The following is a 24,835-nucleotide window of genomic DNA, read 5'->3' as shown; positions in this document are numbered from 1 at the left end:
TATATGGAACTGGAACTATCTCTAATATGTTGCATAACTGTTTGATTCACTGCATTTCACTCCATTTTACTCAGTTAATGCTCCCTAAATCCTGCCACTGTGCATTGGGTCATTTGTGCTCAGCAAACTGGAATTCTGACAACAGTTCCTAAGTATACAGAGTTCAGCCTTTTCCTCACTGTACAATCACTCTCTTGGTGAGTTTTTACTTAACAAACTCTGCAAACAAACATTTTAACTTATGTCAGATGTTGCTATAAATCTTCTCTGAGGTCAATAAAGTTTTCCCATTATGTTTTTCATTCTTGGCTTCATTATGCCATCAATCTTTTCTGGTTATGTATATTCAATGCTATTTTATAAAAACTACAGTACTTTCTTTAAGAAACACTTATATTTTGAAAACTAGCTCCTTAAAACCAAGAGTTCATACTAATTTGTCCAATCTCTTAACAATGAACAATATGTTGTCCCTTTAGTTGTGATCAAATTTTTGTTGCTTTAGGGATTTCTACATTTTTAAATGATGGTTATGATTATTTATAATATATAATTATGATTACAGGTTATCCAGCACAAATTCATGTCTAGGTGCTGCATATGTAACTGTATATGTACATAAATATTTATATATTTCTGTGTATGTATACAAATATATGCAATTTATGTGTGTATGAATATATATATATATATATATATATATATATATGTAACATGGATATTATAGATAATGTCTTTAACTTACATTCAGTTTGTTAAACTATAGTTTAAAGAAGTAGCTTGTTTGGGCATTTGGTTAAGATATGGGTTTACAGCTTTCATTAAAAGTTAAATAAGTTCAGCCACGCACTGTGGCCCACACCTGTAATCCCAGCAACCTGGAAGGCTAAGGCAGGAAGATCACAAGTTCAAAACCAGCCTTAGAAAGTTAGTGAAATCCTGTTTCAAAATTAAAAAGTAAAATTGGTTGGGGATGTAGGGTTAAGCGCCCTGGGTTAAATCCTCAGTAACAACAACAACAACAAGAACAACAAATTAATGGTTCTTATGTAAGAAGTCCATCTCTATATACCCAAATATCAGTCTTTCTATTAGAGTTGAAAAGATCTTAGATAGCACTTAGGCCAATCTCCTTAGTTTATATATTAGGAAATTGAGACCAAGAATTGTCAAATTACTTCCTGCAGGTTAAAATATCAACTTTAATATTAGAGGTGTACATTCCAAATCCAAGTTCAGTGCTCTTCCCATATCCCCAAAGGCCATGAAAGGCGGGTACAAGGTTCTCATCTGAACTGTATTACAGGACTCTGGTTCATTTACTCCATAATCAGTAGCAGATCTTTAGATGAGTATTCACTAGACTCATATTAATTGCCATTTATGCAGCTGATAGGATTATTTTTAGTACCAGAATAAGAATAAAATCAGTTAATTAGAAGAGAAGATTACTAAATAGCCAAAGAGCTTCTAGCTGTTTCCAAAGGGTAGCTTATTCTTTACTAAATTAAATAGTTTAATTTTATTTCCTATGTTTATAATCTCAGATAATCAAACTTACCCATTCGGAAGAACATGAATATAATTAAAAGCAATGCTGAAAATTCGAAGGAACTTAAGGTATTGGATTTCAGAAGGAATTTCTTTGATGGGATTATTTCTCATTTTCAGTATTTGTAGATTTTTAAGACAAAGTATCTGGAGAATAGAAAAGAGAAACAAATATGAACAGAATAATAACTCCTATTTGCTACCTTAACTCTTTGAACTATCACGAAATCAGTATGACAACATAACTTGGCTTATAACCTATATCTCAACAATATTTAAAAAAAAATTTATTTTATTTATTCTAACTTGTTATATATGACAGCAGAATGCAACTCAATTCATATTACACAAATATTAGCACAAATTTTCATGTCTGTGGTTGAACACAAAATAGAGTCATACCATTCTTGTCTTCATACATGTACTTAGGTAATGATGTCTGTCTCATTCCACCATCTTTCTTACCCCCATGCCTCCTCCCTTACCCTCCCTCCCCTTTGCCCTATCTAAAGTTCGTCTATTCCTCCCATACTGGCCCCCATCCCCATCATGAATCACCATCTTTATCAGAGAAGATATTTGGCATTTCAACAAATACTTCTAATAAACCTTTAAAACAAGTGACCAGCATTAATAGGTATGATCAAGAGAGACAGAGCAACTAGTATATTCATATGTCCTTGACTCAAGAAGAGTTCTTTTCAAAATGGGAAAGGTCAGACTTTTTGATCCAGCTCAGAGTTTCATGTGAAGCAATCATGGAAAGATAAGGGAGGAAGGAGACAGCTCAGAGCTGGGAAGGTTAAGTGGACCCAACCACTTGGAGGAGAGTGATTCAACAATACTCTACTCGGCTATCTAACAATAACAGAGTATCTAACATAGTATCTAACAATACTCAGTGAAACAGTCTTACAGTAAGACTGTTTCATGAGCTATCACAGTAATTTAATTTTCATATCAAAGTTAAAGATATACCATTTATACCCATGATCTTTGCTTAATATAAATTTTTCTTTCTGCTCTCTGATGAATCTTGTTTTTGTTTATTTGTTTCATTTTTTTGGTTCTGAGGATTGATTCCAGGGATGCTCTGTTACTGAGAGACATTCCCAGTCCTTGTTTTATTTTTTATTTCAAAAGACAGTGTGTCTCACTAAGTTGCCAAGGCTGGCGTTGAACTTTGCAATCCTCTTGCCTCAGCCTCCCAGTTGCTGGGATTATTATTATTATTGAGCCTTTAATAATAATAAAATAACAAATTGATGGAGTGGAGGATAGTAAATTTTGTAGCCAATTTATTTATAGTATTCTCTTAAAATCTCTTTTTATAAAAAATTGGTAAGGTCAGGAGCGACCTTTCATTCTTGGTTTTAGTATCAATGCCTTCTGCCTTTTTATTCCCCCATCAGTCTATGTAGGTTTGTGAAGTGTTGTGGATCACTTCAACGTAATAACATTTGGGCTTGTTGGTTTTATTTCTCTTTTTTCTACTCTCTGTTTCACCAGTTATAGTACTAGTTTTTATCATTTCCTTTTTTCATTTTCATTCTTCTCAATTTTTAAAAAATTTCTCTTTTGATTTCTTCTTTGACTCATGGTTAACAATGAGTTGCTTAATTTTCACATGAGTGAATTTTCAAATCTTGGACTTTGATTTCTAATGTCATTCCACTGTAGTAAAAAAATAAACCTTTATGATTTTTAATCCTTTTAAGTTTGTTGAGGCTTATTTGAGACCTTACACATGGTCTATCCCGAAAAATGAAAATTTGGGAATTTTTTTTCCCATGGCTATTGGTTGGACTGTTTCATAGATGTCTTTGAAGTCTAATTGGTTTACAGTGTTGTCCAATTCTTCTATTTCCCTGTTGATATTATTCCTAGTGGTTCTATGCATTATTGAAAGTGATGAACGTATCCGATAATAATTGTCGAATTTCTTATTTCTTCCTTTCTTTCAGTTTTTGCTTCATAAACTTTGGGGCTCTGTTGTAAAAATACATGTATGTTCACATCATCCTGATATATTGACAAAATGTCCTTCTTTGTCTCTTGTAACATTTTTTGTTGTAAAATCTGTTTTGTCTGATACTATTACAGTCACTCCAGCTTGCATGATATATCTTTTCTCATGCTTTTACTTTTAATCACTTTGTCATTTTCAAACTTAAGTGTGTCTCCTACAGATAGCATATCACTGGACCCTGTGTATTTTTGAAGCCCAGCCTGACAATCTGTGAGTTTCACTTAATGTATTCACGGTTAACATTATGACAAACACAACTGGATTTACACCTGCCATTTTACTTTTAACTTTCTATATGTCTTATGATTTTTTTGTTCCTTATTTACTGCTTTCTTTTGCATTGAGTAAATATTTTCTAGTGCAAACATTTTAACTACTTTAATGATTTTTCACTATATTCTCTTGAATTCTTACTAGAACCTACTTCGTATTTACATAAACTTAATTCCAGTTAGATATAGAAATGTTCTTCTCTGTAGTCTATTCTGTCTTCCCTTTATTCTTCTGTAATTGTTAAACATATTGCATCCATAGGTTATAAGACTAATGATATATTATTATAATTATTACCAAATATAATTTTCCATCTTTTCAAAGAAGCTTAGAGAAGAAAGGAGACCAAATATGTTTACATAGAATATTATATTAATCTTCTTATTTAACATTTCTGCTTCTACCTTCTCCTGTCCTCAACTATTGCAGCAGACTCTGTGCTCTGCCTGATTCCCCAATCTTAAATCCTGTCATAATTCCAGCCACCCCACTCACCCAAGTCCCAGGCTTCCATCCATTACCTGTGTCCCATGCTAGTAACTGGGTATAATTAGCTCACCTCAACGTAGCCCTTCTATGCCTGGATGTTACCACCCTCACTAGAATATTTTACCTACAGCTATATAGCACAGATGTACATAGTAAAGACAAGTTTTACTAATTTCTATCACTTTAAAGATAAGCACTCTGTATCTCATATCTTAACAGCTCCCCTTCATTTAAATGTCATTTTTTTAATGGATGGAGAATTTTTGGCAGATACACATTGCCAAAATTAAATTAGCACAAAAAAAAAAAACTAAGATCCTTATTTTCCTTGGGAATCCGTCTCAATTTGTCTTAGTCAAATTAATAAAACTGGTTTCATTGTTTAGAAAAGTAAAAAGCAAGTCTTCCTATTAAAAATAAAAACTCCTTCTCCTTCTACTTTATTTTTCCTCAAAGCTCTTATTATCATAGGATAGATCACTCCCAAAGATGTATGATCTCCCCCCACTACAGCATATACTCCATGAAATAGATATTTTGTTTGTTTTGCTGGAAAATATGTGTTTTCACTACTACATGTTTGAAATAGGAAGCAGGTCATTTTGGATTGAAAATTAAAAATGGCTTAACTTGGGGCTGGGGATGTGGCTCAAGCAGTAGCGCGCTCGCCTGACACGCGTGCGGCCCAGGTTGGATCCTCAGCACCATATACAAACAAAGATGTTGTGTCCGCCAAAAACTAAAAAATAAATATTAAAAAAATGGCTTAACTAAATGTCAATATTCTGAAAGTCAATTCACAAAACAATTAATCACCCAGTGACTGGTGAGGCATTGACTACAGACACTAAAACAAATAAACAAAAAACAATTTGCCCTAATGTCTTGTTTATTTAAAATGGCATTAAATTATATCATTCCAGATATGTTATCCTTCATATATTTCATTGAGCAGTCTATGGTTAATTAAACTTGCTAAAGTATCATCTGATCACTAACTTTGTTTTCAGAGCTTTGGATTGGCATGGGGACATGTTTATTATTAAGAACTAGAAGAAATATTTTTTGTACATCGAACAAATTTTACACAGTAAACATATTGGAGAGTCTGACTATAGCATAGCCTTTGAGGATTATGTCAAGGGACTTCCTAAAAAAAGTATACTACACTTTTGTTAATATGTATTTTTTTAAGTTGTAGGTGGACACAATATCTTCATTTTACTTTTATGTGGTGCTGAGGATTGAACCCACTGTCTCACACCTGCCAGGCAAGCACTCTACCACTGTGCCACAGCCCCAGCCTTTTTGTATTGTATGAATAAATCTTTTCAGTTGCAAAACAAAATGTTTGTACTTTATAGTAACTTCAGGGTCTATTTTTTGGTTACAGTTATTCACAAATAATAAATCATAGCAATATATGTATATACAATAATTATATATATATATATATACAAGAATTAAAATGGACTCACTTCTATGGGAAATTCACGGAGGTCATTAAATGATAAATTAAGATATATCAATTGGGAAGCCAAAGGTGAGAAGTCTGGACAATAAAGGAGGAAAAAACCCTAAAAGAAAGTGAAAGAGATATTAATTCTTAACAATATATTCTCCCCATGAGAATGCTCCTTTTAAAATTTCTAATGGTAATACTACAAACTCATTAACACTGTCAAACTTTTCCTAATCTGTGAAGGGAGAAATTGTTTCTCTATGTAGTTTTAAATTGCATTGTTTTTATTTTGAATGAGGTCAAGTACTTTTCATATTTATAAGGATATTTTGTTTCAGTGAATTGTTTGTTCACTTATTTTGCCCCCCCCCTTTTTTCTGTTGGATGCTATTGTAAATGCAATTATTGTCTTAATTTGTTTATTAGCTCTAGCAGCTTTCTCATCAGTGCTGATCATAACTCCAGCAACCATAATCAGAAATGTTGTAATCCCCAAAGATCAAATTCCCTGAAATCCCAAATCTCTAAAGATCAAAATCCCTCAAATCACAATCCTGAAAGATTAAAATCCTAAATGTTGTAACCCTGAGAACGAAAATCTCCAAATTCCAAATTTCCTTTGAAGAAAAGCCTACATAGGAGGGACAGAAAACTGAATTCTTGGGAAGGCATTAGTGTGTTTTTTGTTGTATGCAGTAGAGTTGCCAATTTATTCCATTATGTAACACTTCCCATTCACACAGAATGTCATGTTTGTCTTCAAGAAACTGTCAGAGCATGAGAAGGATCTGAGGAGTTCAGTGACCTTCTGACAGATGCTTGCTGATTCAGAAGTTTCTCCAGGGTTACAAAACACATTATATGGTAAGTTATTCTTGGTTAGGACTTCTTCTATTTACCACTAAATCTGACAGAAAACTAGTGCATGCTTCACTTTGGCTAATGAGCAGCATTTAAAAAAGGTCTTTAGTAGTTCCTTGTTGTTGAAGTTTTTATCAAATATATAGGTTTTTTAGGCCAAAGAGTTCTGGGTTCAAATCGAAGTTTGCTTACTGTGTAGTCTTATGCAAATTACTTTCACTGAAACTTGGTGTTTTCATATGTCATATAAAGATTATAATACCTACTTTGCAGAATGCTAAGTTTTAAGAGTAGCATAGGCTTGGAACATGGTGAGTGCTTAATAAATGGTACCAAGTATTTCTGTTATGCATCATATTGGGTTTGTGTTTGTTGAAAAGCCAAAAATTGCTGCTAACTTAAAATTCTGATAAAAAGTGGATGTGTAACCGATATGAATCTGCATTATGTATATAGGGTAAAAATGGGAGTTCATAATCTGCTTGAATCAAATGTATGAAATATGATATGTCAAGAACTTTGTAATGTTTTGAACAACTAATAAAAAATAAATAAAATTGGACAACTAAAAAAAATATGATAAATCTGAGTTCAGTTTCTCTTATTATGCCATGTAATGCAAAAGACACCATTACTGTTAGGATCTGAGCATCTTTTTAAACTTAGCTGGGGGGCTGAAGGCAAATTAGAACAGATACGTTTAGAGATACAATTTGACTCTGTTCCTGGGAAATCTTTATTACAATAGGAAAGACTCCTTTAATACTATGGAAACTAACCTCCCTTAGAAGAGTGAAAGTAAAAATGATTGATAAGATATTGTCATTAGAAAGATCTAGAATACCTTAAGGTTAAGTGCATTTCTTCCATGCACTTGGCAAGTTACTACAGCCAGGTTGGCCATCGCTATTATTGTTTCCGAATGTGTTGTCTCAATAGTCTTAAAACCGTCACCGTATAAAACGTAGTCTGATTCTGTTTTTTTATATTTAGAGCCACCTAAATTAACAAATCAAAATAAAACATGAAATTTATTTGTTTTATGTAATTTTTAAGTTTATATATGACAGCTTAATGCATTACAATTCTTATTGTATATATAGAGCACAATTTTTCATATCTCTGGTTGTATACATAGTATATTCACACCAATTTGTGTCTTCATACATGTATTTTGGTAATGATCATCAAATTCAAGTGTTATTGTTTAAGAGTGAAAGCTGAAGGGTGTTTATGCTATAAGATTGAGTCACCATGGGGAAAGTTATACACCTCTTCTAGAAGAAATGCCCCCTATCCTTCTTCTACCCAATCTTAGTTGATTCCTATTTGTCACATGAGTACCGTTTTGTTCAAGGTCATTGTACTGTCATGTGTAACTAATTAAAACAAATAAAAAAAGTGAATAGCACAATTGTTTTTCAAACAAAATGATACGCTCACAGATTTTTACCTGGATAAGTTAGGTTCCATTAATCTCTGTATTTTTGTACTATATGTAAAATATTTGCAAAAATTTTACTACAAATCACAGGGAACAACCTTTTGGTCTACAAAATTAAAAGACAACACAACTCAGATATCATCTCCCAAGCGGCATCTCACTTTCCCCCTAACATCACCTGGATGTATGATTCAAATGCTGTACGTAACTTAACTCTTCTCTCAGATTGTAGACTTCACATAGGAAAGGAAAGAAGACAAAAAACAACCCAGGAGTAGCTGAGCAAAGACCACTTACATTTAAATTTACTTTATCATGAGCGTTCTGGAGATCACCTTCCATCAAAAATGGTCTACAAAAATATACACCAAAGTGCAGCCAAAAAATATTTTGAAATTTTCAAAACCTTATTTTAGGGCTTGGGTTGTGGCTCGGTGGTAGAGTGCTAGCCTAGTACGAATGAGGCACTGAGTTCAATCCTCATCACCACATAAAACAAACAAATAAATAAACAAATGTCATTGTTTCATCTATAACTAAACAAAAATATTTTTAAAGCCCATATTTTATATTCACAGACATTTCTTGCAGTATTATTTGCAGAAACATATTTTACAACCTCAATTATTCTATGCTATTGTTTCAGGGAGAGGAAATAAAGCATCCTAGAAGAACTACAAAAAAATTCTGTTTTTAATCTCTAAAATGAAAACTTTGTGCCCATTTTAGATCAATAGATATGAAAGTTAACCCCAGAATAAAGAAGGATGCATAATATGAAATAGTGATACCTTGTCTAGTGAGGGGAAATGGAGCGAGAAGAAAAGGATTGTGTATTAAGACCTAAGTCTGTGACCTGATCCCTAATCATACATCCTCAGTATCTAAACCCAAGCATCTGGTTTTTGAGTGGAAAAGAGAAAGGAGTTAGAAAGTCTCTAATAGATCTCTGAAGTACCTGAGGATCCTTAAACTTTCCAAGGAGGGAAAATCAGAGTGGAAGAAGCTCAATAATGCAGGAATGGCGGCATGACTTGCCTGGGCTCATGATGTGGAAGAGACCCACAGTTCCTTTACATCACAGTGATACACAAAGACTGGGAAGAAAGGGAGGGCTCGAGAAGTCCTGTGGTGGAGTATTCTACCGTGTATTTTCTCCTACTAAATGCAGCTATTGAAATATTAATTTGTTATATTATTTTGCCTACTCTAAAATTTCATTTGACTCTTATTTTTTTTAAAACAAAAATTTCAGTCCTCTGGTGAAATTCTCCAACTTTTTTTTCCCCCTCTTACATAGTAACCAATTGTTTTAAAATTCCAGTTTGAAACTGCAATATATGAATCAGCCATGCAGCTGCTTCTATTGCCTTGTTTCTTTCTATTGGTTTTCAGACATTTTATCTTTTTTTTTTTTTTAAAGAATGTTTGTGACTTTTTAAGCAATGCTAGACTTTGTGGAGGAATGATTTTAAGGGGTCTGGATAATTCTGTCTCTAACAAGTATCAGGTTTTCTTCATTAGGCAGAAAGTATCACTTTGATTTATCAAGGATTGGTTTTGAATTTTTTTAAAAAAACTCTATAGTGTATTTTTGTTTTGTCCTTTCTCCTAGAACTTCATCCTTAGTCCTACGTCATAGATCCTATGACATAGGTTCTCTGTATCTTCAATCAGAAGTCCAGTGAGTTATTTAAAAGCCCTACACATGGCCAGAGCTTGAACTCCATTAATTGTTTCTTATGCAGCTGCAAAAATCTCTTGGCTTTTCAGCTGATGTTCTCTGCTGTGTTTCTCAATCCTGTCCTGCAGATGCACAGCTTCAAAATCAGCCAATGCCCCCAAGGGAATCTGTGTATAGAATTTTTTAAAAATTCATTTCCCTTCACTTTTCTCCTTTCCAAGATTTCGCTTCTCAAGTCCCAGCGACACTGGCCACTCTGAAGTCTGACTTCTATCTCCTCAACCCATGAAAACTACCACTTTCTACCTATATGTATTCTCCCACACCACAAATGCCCATAGGTCCAGCTAACTCAAGGGCTGCCCTTCTAGATATTGTAGTGGCTCAGGTTGAGTCTGCATTGGTCGCTTTCCAGTGCCTTTAATGACTATTTTAAGTATATTTGGCACCTTTAATAGTTGATTTTGGCTGGAAAATTTGTCCAATAGAAGCTACCCAATTATGACAGAACTGGAAGTCATCAGGTTATTTAAAATCTGTGCCTGATAATTCTCATACTTAATACTTTTAGGAATTTGTTTCTACTACTTTCTCTTCCTGCTAGTCCTTAACCATTTTGACTTTCTCCTTTTTGCCTGATAATTCTAAATCATATGCCCTGTACTATTTTGTGAGATTGTTGGTAGAGATAAATGCAAAGTCTAGAACGGTGTAATCTTTGTTTAAGGAGAATTTTTGATTTGTCTCTGCTAGATCAAAGCACTAGCAGAACTGCACACACACATACACAAACACACAAAATCACCAATACTTTTATAGAAAGATAATCTTATATACAATTTCCAAAAGAATGATAATAGGCTTAGCATTTACCTTCAGGTAGCCTCAGAACACTTTCTCTCTTTTCATTTTCTGATGCAAGACTTTCTAGGAAAAAAAAATGGGAGAGCTTTTGGATACTTGTGAAAATTCACTTGAGGATGTTTTGGCTTCATTATAATTGTTAATTTAATGAACTGGTATTATCCATTGGAATGCATCCATGAAGCTATCCAATGGCACTGGTGTCCTATCTTTGGAAAACTAGATCACCTTCTAAATCATTGCTCACTGGTCCTTTACATTATTTTTTTTTTTGATCCTTTGAATTTCCTTACTGGTCTCCATCATTACCATTGGAGGAACTACCCCTTTGGGGCTTGGTAGATCTGCAAGGTAAAGATTTCTGTTCTTGCCCTCTGGCTCAGGTGTTAAATGTAAACACAAAAAGTGATTCAATTTGTCCACCCTGAACACCCAGGGGAGGGGCACCCTTTATGTTTCCTTTCTCCTCTTTTCTCCAATTGGTCCCCATTACTTGATACCATGTTCTGATTATATTTACCTATGATAGACTGTGGATGAGGTTTTCTTGGTAAAATTGGTGTTGGTAGGACAATGTTTCTTGGAAACTGAGTAATCCCTAGTAGCACTTTACTAATGGTTACTACCTTGTGTGAGGCACTGACTAGACGACTTGGCAACACTGCACTTTTGGAAGAGTCACGCTTTCGTTTGTTAACTAATGAAGAACCGTCTGATTGAGGGAACTTTGAAGAAACAACCAAAATGTCTTCTAATTTTTTATCAGTAATAATATTTTCTACTTTGGGTAGTTTAGTTGTGGACTTTTCTGAACTTCTTTTCATTTTTCTTATATTTTTCTTGAAAAATTGAGTTGAAACTAAAGCATAACTTGGAATAAACATGGATCTGACATTTCTAGATTTTGTGGATGTTGAAATTGCAGTTACTGCTTCTGTTACATTTTGATCCAAAGAGTCAGCTTGGATATTGATAGGACCTTGTGCTTTTTCTTCTGAAGATACATCAAGTAAAGCAGGTTTTTTTGGAACTGAAGTGGTTTCATCTCGAGTGAACTTTCCAGAGAGTGTCTCAATTTCACCAGTCTTGGCTATACAAGAGGAAAAAAAAAAAGAGCAAAGTTGAATGGCTTTTATCAAGATGTCAGAGAAAAAACTATAATGTCATAGCATTCACATTTTTTCTTTACCACTCACCCTTCTCTCCCTAAAAACATTTCCGTTTATGTTTGCTTAGCTACCAAGACTTTTGTCAAGCTGATAGGGATAAAGTTTGAGAAATTTGAAACAACTAAAGAAGTTAATAGGCTAAATTGTATTAAATTTAGAAAGGGTAGGAAGATATGCTTGGAAGAACAGAACTGATGGGAAAAGACTAAGATAAAAGGCCATCTCCACTACTCTGGGCCCATGGTTACAATTCCAAGCACATCATGGAAGAAGGGCACAGCAGAAGAAAACTGCTCAGCTCAGGAGGGCTCAGGAAGCAGAGAGGTAAGGGGTTGTAGGAAGAGGCACCCTTCCAGGGCATACCTGCAGTGACCCACCTCCTCCAGCCACGTCCCACCTGCTTCTACTTACCAACCAGTGAGTCCCTTCAAACTAGTATCGATTGATTAGGTTACAGCTCTTGTAACCATTTGACTTCTGACCACTCTCCCTGCATTAACAGGAGCTAACACACAGCTCCCATCCCTCCTTCTTCACATTTAACACAGACAATCAGTCTGACCTCAGGGCTTTATTCAAATGATGTGTCAACTGTACAGTTTCTAATTCCCAAATTCTAATGCTACCCCCCACCTTAAGGGGGCACACTCTCTTTCCATCTCCACCATAAGAATCACTTAAAAGGTGAGCTTTTGTTCTGATGAATTTGTATTCTATCCATATCTGGATTAAAGTGAAAAAAATTAAAAACTGCTGTTTCAGAATAGAAAGATAAGTTTTGTTGACCAAATTGCTTACCAAAGCCATACATTACTTAGGCTGGTATTGAGACTAGAATTCAAATCCCTAGACTCCCATTGTAGAGCATTTTGCACTGTTCACTGTTGATGCAAACAGGAAATAATTATGGGCCAAGTGGGAGTATTACAAATAACATTTTAAAATTAGACAGTAATTTTATAAAGTGCTTTTATATAGGCATTTGAAACTTGATCTCAAAAAACTGATTTTTAAAAATCCCACGAATAGGTTTCCCCTTCTTATTCTCTCTGCCATCCGCCTAGTCTACAATGGCTTAACCTTTCCCTTGATTTCCTGATACTGCCTTACAACATTTTCACTGAGTTACCAGAACCTTCATTGTGATAACTGAGTTTTAAGAATCTATGTAGTCAGTCATGGTGGTGCATGGCTATAATTCCAAGGATTCAGGAGGCAGGAGAATTGCAAGTTCAAAGCCAGACTTGGCAACTTAGGCTCAAGGCAACTTACTGAGCAAGAACCTATCTCAAAATAAAAAATAAGAAAGGCTAAGGATGTGGCTAAGGGTTAAGTGCCCCCTGGTTCAATCTGATGAAAGGAGGAGAGGAAGAGAAAAAGGGAAAGGGCAAAGAAGGAAGAAGAAGAAGGAAAATGAGGCAGGGAAGATGAGGAGGAGGGGGAGAAGGAAGAGGAGGAGGTGGGGAAGAAGAAGGAGAAGGAGGAGGAGGGGAGAAGAGGAGGAGGGGGAGAAAGAGGAGGAGGGGAGGAGGAAGAGGAAGGAGGAGAAGGAGGAGGAAGAGGAAAAAGAGGAGGGGGAGAAGGAAGAGGAAGGAGAGGAAGGAGGAAAAGAAGGAGGAGGGGGAGGAGGAAGAGAAAGAGAAGGAGGAGGAAAAGGAGGAGGAAGAGGAGGCAGGGAGAAGGAAGAGGAAGGAGAAGAAGAAGAATCCAGGTGATCTCGATTCATAGATTCACTTCAAGATGACTCATTTTCCAATGAGAACTCTAGTTATGGTAATTACTACTGATAATCACAAATGTCATGCTGCTCATTAATAACTTCATTCTTAGGTTAATCACACTGCAGGGAATACCTTCTCTTACTAACCAATTTACATAGTTTTCTTCTTTCAAAGTTGACCTTATATAATCATCTTTGATGATTACAGCTTGACTTATTGTTCTCATCAATTCATTGAAGACACATTAACATCTATGGTATGTGCCAGTTGTACACACTGTGCCAGGGGTACAAGAGCACAAATCTTACCATCAGCAAAGATCTCACAAATTAGTATAGAAACCAAGCAGGTAAACAGTAGCAATGGAAAATAATAAATAGTTGGCAGGAGTAAGTACAGGCTACTGTGAAGAAGAGAGGAAGGCAATCTTACTCGATAAAAAGAGAAGAGATGCTTCAAGAAATCTTTCCAAACAAGATGATGTCTGTCTTCTCAATTCCATACTTCCCTGTTGTTGTTGTTTTTTTTTTTTTTTTGACAAATCTCACCATGATCATTTCTGATTTTTTTCTAGTATATTAAATTTCTACTATTCAAGCACTTTCCTCTATCATCAAAAACTGCCAAGGTCTCCTCTATAATTAAACATTCCATACCACTTTAATTCCTCAAGTCTTAGTTCAAGCCCTATACTAATCACAGTTTTCTCTCTCTCTCTCTCTCTCTCTCTCTCTCTCTCTCTCCCGAGAATTGAACCCAAGGGTATTTAGTGCTGAGCAACATCCCCAGCCCTTTTTATTCTTTTGTTTTGAGACAAGGTCTTCTAAGCTGCTGAATCTGGGTTGGAACTTAAAATCCTATTGACTCAGCCTCTCACAAATAAAAGTATATTAAACATTGTTATGGTTTGTATATGTGGTGTCTCCCAAAACCTCAAGTGTGAGACAATGCAAAAATGTGAAATGATGAAATGATTAGATTTTTAAAGTTGTAACCTAACCAGTGGATTAATCCACTGGTACAAATTAATTGGGTGGTAACTGTGGATAGGTACAATGTAAATAGAAAAGGTAGGTCCCTTGGGGCATGACTTTTGGGTTATTTTGTCCATGGTGAGACAAGCTCTCTGATTCCTGGTTGTCATGTCCTGAGCTGCTTTCCTCTGCTGTGCCCTTCTGTAATAATTCTGCCTCACCTCAGGCCCACAGCTATGAAGTTCATCAACCATGGTCTGAACCTCTGAAACTGTGAACCAGAATAAACTTTTCTTCCTTCCCATTGTTCTTGTCAGGTCTGTTGGTCACAGTGATAAAAAAGCAGACTAAAACAAACATTTATTAATATATATCATTAATTCGTTACCATTGAACTTACAGCCAATAGTGCTGTACATGAAGGAAGAAGCTTACCTAACACGTGGATTGTTTTCTGTAAGGCATATCCCAGTTTTCTTGTGCTTAGGAACATTAGACTGCACTTACGCACTATGCTTAGGGTCATTTTAAACAATGAATTTACCCACAAAAAGCCCAAAAATTCAAGAACTCTGGCACTAAATAGACTAGGAAAGGGGCACTTATTTACAGTATGGGAGCAGAAACTAGAAGGCAGCGGTAGCCTCTTCCATTTCAGGGGGGAGCACTGTGTGAGGCACAGCTCCTGTTTTCAGGGATCCACAAATGACTGTGAAGGAGCCAGATTATACAAATAAATCTTATCAATGAGTAAATCCATATTTACCAAATTCACAAATAAGGAACAGTGTCTACACTTGTAGAACTAATATCTGGTTGTTATCATCTTACAATAAACACCTGTAAGTTATGATTATTATTGTCCTTAACTATTATGATTCTGAGCTATGCAAGGCAGAGAAATTCTATGAAAAACACATAAAGTTTAATACACATATCTGATTAATACACATACCTGTATGGGTTTTCTTTGTATATAAAGGCAGCTTAGGGTGTTTGGGAGGTAAAGGTCTTCGAAGAAGTTGTGGGTATTGTTGCATTTTACTGATTAATAAACTCTGTTTTTTCATAACTATTGGTTAAGGGAGAATTAAAAAGTTTTTAAGCATGTTGCTGAAAAGCAATTTATTAGAATTTAATTACATCTTAAGGAAACTCACTCTGTGATAATAGTATACTGAATCCAATCAGAATTTCTTTATAAGAAAATGAGATTAAGAAAATAATTTTTTAAAACTTGTACTTTAAAAATTTAGATTTATAATTAATTAATGCACAATATAAAAATACACATACAATTGTTAATCAATATCAACCTGAAATTTCCCAAGTTAGGGCAAAATTCAATCTACCAATACTCTTTCATCCAGTAAATGATTTTTCAGAACTGTAGAAATGACTTTTATTTCACTACAAAATGTTATCACTATATGTGGAAGATCCTTTCAATATACAAACCTCTGAAGACCCATCACATCTAACTATTGACAAATTCATTGTTTTCTTTCTCTAACAATGGCTTGTTTAAATTCGATCACTACAGTTGGGTCATAACCATGTAATCCAAAAATAACATGGGCTTTCCCAGGATTGCTGGTAAACCCAATTAGTACTCTTTGGAAATGATGGGAGAAGATTCACACCCCCTCCTACCCCGCAAATGTGTGTTTAGTTTGCAGGGCAATATCTAGAAGACCTGGCACGCCACTATTTCGTTGACAGCCTAGAAGGGAACCTGCAGCTGCGCAATTGAGCTGTTCACCCATAAAAGATAATTCTGCACACAAGCGCTCAAGGTTTGCTCCCTGGCGGTATGCCCTACTTGATGCTGGAAAACTTCCCTGGTAGTATCCTAAGAGATTACGGGAAGAGTTGAACTCCAACACCACTCATCTGGTTCTCAAATCAACCGACTTTTGGGCTTCCGTCTCTTTTTCTTGGGTCTCTAGCCAGTCAGGTAAAAGTATAGTGAGGTCGCCCGTCTTCCCGTAGGATGCTGTTCCCATCCAGCAAGATGTGTCCAGAGGCCACCCAAACCGACCACTCAGCAACTAGCGGCCACCTGAGACGGGTAGAGCCCAGCCCGCCCCGCCCGATGGATGCGCAGGCGCTGGAGGGCAGGGCGGGCAGGAGTGGTGACTGGGCAGGGCGGAGAGCGGGCGGGGCGATCGCGACGCCCGCAGAGCCCCGCGGAGGCGGCCCCGCCCATGGCGCAGCGCGCGGTGCCCCCTGGCGCCACTCGGGTGCGGTGTGGGATAGCTGGGGAGGCAGCGGGCGGTTGGGCAAGAGGAGAAGCCACTCCACGTGCAGCTGCTGTACGGAACGCCGTGGTGACAATTGTTATTACTTTTCTTATTCTTAATGACAATGACTTACTTTTCTCTGACACGAAGCTTAACTTGGGTGTCTAGAGTCTCGGCTTGTATTCTTTAATGATGCGCTTTTGCGCAGCGGGGTCTCTCTCCTTGCTTATTTGGCAGTGCCCCTGAAAAGCAAACATTCTGCTTTCCTCTGATGCAACCCGTTTTGTCGTTCTGATCCTTTAAACTTCCTGGTTGAGGAGGAGCTGTGTAGGAATAGGAGCATTAGGGAGGAATTCGGGCGGGCTTTAAAAAAGAGACCCTTTTCTGTCTCAGTCGTTCGTTCTGATTATTGTAACTTGTCTCTTATTCAGTCATGGTGTTGATGAACCTGTATGTGCAGCGGTAGATGCATCGTGTGTTTGCATGTTGTTTCTCTGGAGCTTTGAGGGAGAAAGCACCAGAAAGAAATCACTATGTAGATGGGGAAATCACAGCTCAGAAAGTGAAGTAGATGGAGTTTCCTTCCAGGTTGATTGTTAGGTACAAGGGCAGGAACCTTAGTAATGGATTTTGGAAAATGAGACACTTTCATATAAGCTTTGGGACTCTTTCAAGATTTTTTCCCTAATCAAATCTTCCTTAGTCTCTTTAGGAGTAAGCCTATATTTTAACCCAATGAAAAAAGTAGAAACTGACTCTGGGAAACATTATGCAAATTATTTCCTTTAGAGTCTTAGCATGTGATTTCTTTTCCTTATAAAATTACTTTGTCCCAGATTAGATGACCAGACCATGAATTTATGCCATTTCTGCCTGTGTCTACGTCATAGATTTATGAACTTCTCAGAAAGACAAGAAAGCAGAGAGCAAAAGGTAGATCTACTGGCAAGGCTTTGCCTGTAGTAGTATAGGTTGTACATATTTGCAAATATGGAAAAAATGTTTCTATCATTCTTAAGCATAAAAAATATATGTATGCCACTATATAAATTGAGTCAAGTTCCTATACTCTGAAAAGTGGTTTGAACCATGAGAACTATTAGATTTCAGTTTGACTTACAGATGCCTGACCTTTAGAAATTGGTGCTTAGTTTTGCATAGTCAAAATCAAGGCAATGCATTTTTAAATATATTTTTAAAAATGCTTTGTCACATATAGACCCAGCAGGCATCAGGCTACATTCCTTGCAGATTTATTTCAGCAGATTTTCTTCTAGCAAGTACCAGGCCAGAACCTAGGGCTGTTTAATATGTAACTTTCTCAGTGTGGACAGTTTTGTTATCTTCTGTTAGTATCACCTAGTGCCAAACCTTTAGACAAATAATATAATTACTATGAAAACTAAATCCATTGCTTAGTATGTTTAATGTGTATACATAGTTATTTTAACTCATTTTATATGATTTACCCATGGAATTGATATAAAATTGTAGGATGGGTTTTGAAAAAACAAATCACACTCAATTTTGACCACTTTACTATTTTTAGATTTACTATTTTTCTTTCTTTTTAAAAAATAATTATTATATGGCTCATTGAAATCAGGCAGCTCCCTGTTTGGTTTTAAGGTTTACTTTATCTGATGTACAGAACCATGTTCCTGTTTATTTGTCTCATCAGCTTTGCAGTTTGGCAGAACCAGGGAAAGAAGCTTGTCAAACAAAAACCACAATGCTTTCGCTCAATTAGCAAATTGTATCAAGGTGCTCAGGATAATGGTGAGCACCAAGGTTATAGACATCCTGAATCTTTTTAAAACATGTTGTTAAATTGAGATAAAAGCAAAAGAGCAGTCCTAGGTACTGGTAGATAATGCTACTTATTTCCCCAATGAGTGGGACAGGTTGGGGTTGGGAGTGGGGAAACCTTAGATTTGCTCTTGGCGAAAGGACACAGTACTGTTGGAATGAAGTTAAAAACAAAAAAGTGTTACTAGAAATCTTAACTATTTTCCATAGATTTCTCTCCTGTTATTTTCCTTTTAAACAGAACAGAATTTGCTGAACAATTGTGTCAGTGTCGATTTAACCTATTTTATCATATGGAAATAAAGTAGTAACTTGTGGTTTTATGTTCATATTAGTTTGTTAGTTTGTTTTGTATTTGGTAACAGGAACACTTAACTACTGAGCCACAACTCCAGCCCTATTTTGTTTTTTATTTAGAGTCAGAGTCTCACTGAGTTGCTTAGGGCCTCACTAAGTTGCTGAGGCTGGCTTTGAACTCACGATTCTCCTGCCTTAAACTCCTGAGCCGCTGGGATTACAGGCATGTAACCATGCCCTGCTCATATTAGTTTTTGAATTTCCTCTAAAGAATGAAGAGGTTTTTTTGAGTACATGTGAATTCAATATTGATTCCCCAGGATAACCCAGGACACCAAAGTGCTTTTGAAAAAGAGGTGTTTTCTTGGTCTGTTTATCTGTTTATACTAATTATATATACTATGAAACATATTTACTCTTCATAGTTTACAGTGTCTTAAACACATTCATTTATGCCAAGTGTTTTCATGCTCTTGCCTAGAGGATAGTTTTATATTTTCTCCAATATTAATAAAGATATTTAGAAGACTCTACTCTTCCTTTTACCCTTCATATTTCACTGCAAAGAACAAAACTTCATTTCTGTTCATTATTTTGGCCAGTTATACCTTTGGCTTTTTCAAGATGATAGCTATTTCATTTCCTTTGTTTGAACTAGAAATCCTGGAATTTCTTTGTAAAAAAAAACATTATCAAAAAGGAAATGACATTCAGTCTGCATTATGGAATTAATATAAAAATATCCTGCACATAATGAAAGGACAATGTCTGATTTTAGAAGCACAGTAATGAATTCAGTCATTCATTCTAGATTAATATATTGGACACCTAATATGTATAAAACATTTGGCTATACATATACAAGGCTAGGTGCTGAACTTTAAACTTTATTAAAGCAATTTATAATGAATCATTTGACTCTTTATAATTTTAAACACTAAAATGAAAATTTTAAAATCATTTCCAAGGTTTCATTATTTATAATTATAGCTACTTGAATTTTTATATTTTTAACAATTTGTTTTGATGTTGCTTAGGTAGAATAGTGTTATTTATATATATTTTATAAATAGCACTATCTAAATTGCTCAAAAACAATTTGCATTTTCTTAGCTGTAGCAGTCATTATAGACTACTTGTCTGCAACCAGCTGATGTTAGGTATTTGTGTATATTATATGATTGTGTCCATCAACAATAGCAACAGAAAGACAGTTAATATTTGTTTCCTTGTTAGTTTGACTAAGTAAACTGTCCTCATGCTGTGGGTTATGACATGATCTTAAACATGAGCAATGTTTGTTCCTATATGGAAGGCACTCTGCTAATTATTGACTTTAGGGCCTCACTAAGTTGCTGAGGCTGGCTTTGAACTCACGATTCTCCTGCCTTAAACTTATGCCCAGTTATCACTTTAATTGAGAATTCTAATTTTTGCATCACATTTCAATCAAAAGCAGCATAACATATCTCTACTTGTCTGTTCAAATCCTCCTGCTGCCACCTGTTAGCTCTGTGCCCTTGGGCCATCTGCCCAACCTCTTTAAGCCCCCGTGGTTTCCTCACTTGTGCAATTGGAAGGAAATGGTACCCAACCCAAGGCCTTTGAGAATTGAAAGAGATAATCAGTGTCCAGAGTTTAGTGAGGGAGTGCTCAGTACGTGTTAGAAACTAATAAAAATTATTTAGTTAGGCAAACAGCCCAGGTTTCTGTCTCCATGCCCCTGCTTTATGTGATAATAGTTCATATTCACAGAAATATCTGGAGGACTAGAGGATAAATCCTGGGCATTTTTCCATCAAGTTTCACACTTAGTTTGCTGATGTCTCTGAAAGTTAGAGGACCTAGTTTATAGCACTCAGTGACACACAGTCTGTGCCCTAGGAAGTGGCCTACATTTGGTTACTGGTCCTTGGTCCTTGATACTCTGAGCCACAGAGGAATAGTGGGACAAGCTGGTGCCTGAAAGAGTCCAAGTACAGTGACGTATCCAGGAAGCCTTGACCTGTCCCTCACGTGAGTGGAGTATTGTAGCAGCATTGATCCAGCTGGACTGAATCCATGATGAATTTTAGCCAGTCAACCTGAGGATGAAAGCCACTTTGTTCTCAGCCTCCTGGGCGCGATGGTGAGCTTTACAAAGGTGGAAAGGCAGAAGGGCTGCCATGTGAAACTCCTTTGAACAGCCAGAGAAAAGGTGTTACAGAAGCACAGAACCTTCCTAGGGTTTCTCAGATGGGCACACCAAGCTTTGGGAGCTGAGTATATTTGAGGTCTTGGGCTCTGCTGGGAGTTTGTCCTAAACTTACAAAGGAAGATGTAACATTCCATAAGGTGACTGAGCTGCGTGGCCTCCGTTGAGCCCTCAACAAATACCTGTAGCATTTAGAAATGCTTTGTAATGGCTTACTCTTCCTTATAATGTCAATAGCAATTTATGACCTTAAACAGCAGACACAGTGATTTATTTTTCAAACCTGTCATTCTGTTTTACACTCACTGTCCTGATTGAGCATATGTTTTATTCATAAGTGTAGTGAAGCTACAGATTTTAAAGGGCTAATGGTGGGAATGAACAGGGATTACCTGGACATGTAGTGATGCACTGAATTCTCCAATTATATATAAGTATAAATAAATAAGAACTTGCATTTCTTATACCATAGCTGGACAGCTGGAACTGCAGCGTGTGTTTCAGCACCATGTGGTTTGATATGCTTTGACCATTCTGCTACGTTTCCACTTTCATAATGTGTTTTGATGTCAGAAATTTTTATCAGGGTTGACATTAACAATAGTTCCAGGACACTGCTTCTCTCCTCACCCTGCCTCAGGTAGTCACTTGCCTTGATAGTATGGAGAAAGCTCCCTCATTTCCTCTGCCAGTCATTCCAGGTGACATAATACCCAGCAAAGGAAGAGGATTTGGTGTCCAGCTCTACTAAGAAGCCACAGGAGAACAGAAGCTCTGCTTTTGTAAGTTGGACGTTTTAGACTTTCCTGAAAACTGGCTTTGAAGAGTAGGTTCTGTGGCTATGAGAGGTCTCCATGCAAACAACCAAACTAGATGTTTTAGGTGTTTCCACTCTTGAGACTTAGCCTACTCCTGCTTCTCATTGGATGGTGCCTCACCCTGAGTTATGGGAACATTGCCTGCCCATTCCTTGTGCCCAGGAACCCCACGTGCATCATCACTTCCCAGTCCACACAGAATTAGACCAATAAGACACCCCTGCCCTCCATAGGCACAAAAGAATTCAGAATGTTCCCTTTCCACTTTGCACTTCCCTACTCAGATTCATGGCATTGAAAGGATTGCTTCCAGAGGACTTGTAACTTGGCATATCACTTTACCCAGGTGTTCCTACTTGGGAAAGAACAAAGCATCTCCTCCTACACACTCACTCACTGTGAATGTTTGCAGTACATGGTTGTGAGATACTTGATGTCCCCAGTGAAGGTACAAGAAAAAAATAAAGGAAACTAGTATTCCTGGGGACCGTGATGATACCAGCATTCTGAAGGGAGCTAAAGCGACAGACCACGGTGACTGAATGTAGAACCATGAATATAATAAATCCGGTTTGGCACCACTTGCTTAGGAGAAATTATTTAGTTAGGAACTGGAAGGGCTGGTTTTTCTAATCTAGTATGGTTAACTGTAAGACGAGCTGTGATGAATTGGAACAGCTGAGATTTTTAGGCTTATACCAGAGGACTACCTTTGGCTGTGTTTCTTAATCAGAGTATTTCTCTTATTTATACTATGTCCATGGGGGAAAGAGTCATTTTCAAAGAGAAGTGTTTCTGTGAGGTGCAGAAGCTTTAGAGCATTGTAGAAGAGCTTTCTACAGTCGTGGAGGTGTGGATTGTGAATGAGTTGACAGGTTCTGGCTGAAGATTAAGGAAGCACAGAGGTGAAGGAATCCAGCAGAAATGAAAGAAGCCCTTTATCTCCTGTGTGACCTTTAGACCTCCCCCAAGTGACCTCCGCCCTTCAGAACGAAATGCACAAAAATTAGCAGACACATTTCTTCCAGGTATCTGACGGTACCTCTCTGAAGTAGAAGGGACACATTTTTGATGGGCACAGGGTGAGTTAGAGACAAGATCCAGATTTTTTTTATTTAAACTCATGAAACTGGTAAAATACTCTTTAGAGTTACTTGTTTTAAATAGTGGGTACTTATCCTAAAAGTGCCATCATGAGATTTACATAAGAAATTAGAGTCAGCACCAGTATAGCTCTCTCCTAAAAAAGGATCTGAGGAAATTATCGGGCGTTTTCATCTGCTTTATCAATCTTAAAAGTATAGCTGCAGTTGGTTAGCCTCCATGAACCTGTTTCCTCCCCTTTAAGGATCTTTCCATCTCATGTTCTATGATTCCAATGCTAGTTTCTGCTCATAAACTAGTATTATCAATTATATATAAGTGTAAATAAATAATGTTTGAATATATTGGTTGTTTTCACCTATGCTGGTCTTAGAGTACAAATGTCTATAGTTATGTTTCTGTTTTTTTCTACTAGACTGGGTGATTTTTATTTATCATTACATAAAATCTATCAAGTTTTGGTTAATGATAGCATTTGAGTTTGGAATTTCCATGATTTAGTGAGCAAAGTCATGTATATACTTCACGGATTTTGATCAGTTTCTTCTCCAACTTTCTTGTTTTTTAATATTTATTTTTAGTTATAGTTGGACACAATACCTTTATTTGTTTTATTTATTTATTTTTATGTGGTGCTGAGGATCGAACCCAGGGCCTTGCCCATGCAAGGCAAGCGCTCTACCACTGCGCCACATACCCAGCCCAACTTTCTTATGTTTAATTGAGTTTAATATCAAAGTAATTTCTGCTTGTTGGAGAAAAAATAATAAGGTGCAGGAAGTGAAATTCTTCTCTGTATTCTCCCCAACTCTAAATGTTTGGTGTGAGACATTTCAGAATTTATATATGTATATATATTAAATGTAATATATATATAATATATATTTATATTATATGTATGTAAATATTTATTTATAAACATATAATATAAATATATATGTAAATATATATATTTACACACACGTGTATTATGTATGTATGTACGTGTATGTACAGTATTTATATACTTTTATATAAAGAGATCACATTGTATTTTTTGGACAACTCTATTATTTTTTTTCTTTAGCAACTCTCTTTTTTCCTTGACATTTTACCTCAGACATCCTGTGTTAGTCAGCTTTTTGTCCCTGTAACCCAAATACCTGACAAGAACAACTTAGAGGAGGAAAGATTTATTTGGGGTCAGGGCTTCAGAGGTCTTAGTCCAGTCCACAGTCAGCCACTTCCATTGCTGAACTGTCACGGCAGACAGGCAGGGCAGAGGAAAGCTGCTCAGCTCACTGCAACAGGGAAACTGTAGTAATTCAAATTATTACTCCATCAAGTGGATCAACTAGCTAATGAGGTCAGAGCCCTCATCATTTCCCAAGAGCCTTGCCTCTGCACCTTCCTGGGGACCACACTTTCAACACGGGAACTTTTGGGGGTCATTCAGATCCACATCATATACATCCCATAGAACAATAGGGTTAGATCCTCCTTGCTCTGTGTGATATCAGCCTTTGATTTTATAGGCTTAGCACCTTGACTTTCCATCAGCCCAGATATTGTTAAAAAAAAAAAAAAAGAAGAAGAAGAAAAAGAAAGAAAGAAAAAACACCAAACAGGGAGTAATGAAATTTGTAGAGGTTTACTGTAGAAAAATTAAGTTATATACATTTTTAAAAAAACAGAGAAAAGCAAAATTTCCTGTACTTATCTCATAGAGAGATAACTAATGTTAATGTTTTCATATAATATATATTCTTACAGCCATTTATATAGATACAAATGCATAAGTGCCCTTAAATATTTTCAATTTAAAAATTTTCTATTACATTGCTATTTTATAAAGTATTATTTTTCTTAA

General features: G+C 36.3%; 2 protein-coding genes across 6 annotated transcripts in view; one reads left to right on the top strand and one right to left on the bottom strand.

The window, feature by feature from the left end:
• Lrrc63 (leucine rich repeat containing 63) overlaps window positions 1-15,645 on the bottom strand; it is a 33,206-nt gene extending 17,561 nt beyond the window's left edge. The window contains exons 1-6 of the mRNA XM_078015921.1: window positions 15,477-15,645; window positions 11,151-11,747; window positions 10,667-10,720; window positions 7,510-7,664; window positions 5,821-5,919; window positions 1,562-1,698 (exon numbers count right to left, since the gene is read on the bottom strand). Of these exons, the coding sequence (XP_077872047.1) occupies window positions 1,562-1,698; window positions 5,821-5,919; window positions 7,510-7,664; window positions 10,667-10,720; window positions 11,151-11,747; window positions 15,477-15,591 (1,157 nt within the window). The 5' untranslated portion in view covers window positions 15,592-15,645. The remainder of the gene's footprint in view (window positions 1-1,561; window positions 1,699-5,820; window positions 5,920-7,509; window positions 7,665-10,666; window positions 10,721-11,150; window positions 11,748-15,476) is intronic.
• A 1,062-nt stretch (window positions 15,646-16,707) lies between these two features.
• Window positions 16,708-24,835, top strand: part of Lcp1 (lymphocyte cytosolic protein 1) — an 80,731-nt gene continuing 72,603 nt past the window's right edge. For 2 of the 5 annotated variants that reach the window (XM_005341248.5, XM_021720795.3), the window contains exon 1: window positions 16,708-16,836. The gene's annotated coding sequence lies outside the window, so the exon portion shown is untranslated. Of the gene's footprint in view, window positions 16,861-21,704; window positions 21,847-24,835 lie in introns of all 5 variants that reach the window. The other 3 variants (XM_040281511.2, XM_021720796.3, XM_040281509.2) reach the window with 3 other exon arrangements.

Source organism: Ictidomys tridecemlineatus, chromosome 6, assembly GCF_052094955.1.
Source record: "Ictidomys tridecemlineatus isolate mIctTri1 chromosome 6, mIctTri1.hap1, whole genome shotgun sequence".
Lineage (NCBI taxonomy): Eukaryota > Metazoa > Chordata > Mammalia > Rodentia > Sciuridae > Ictidomys > Ictidomys tridecemlineatus.
The sequence above is the reverse complement of the archived record's forward strand: the minus strand, read 5'-3'. Positions and strand labels throughout refer to the sequence as shown.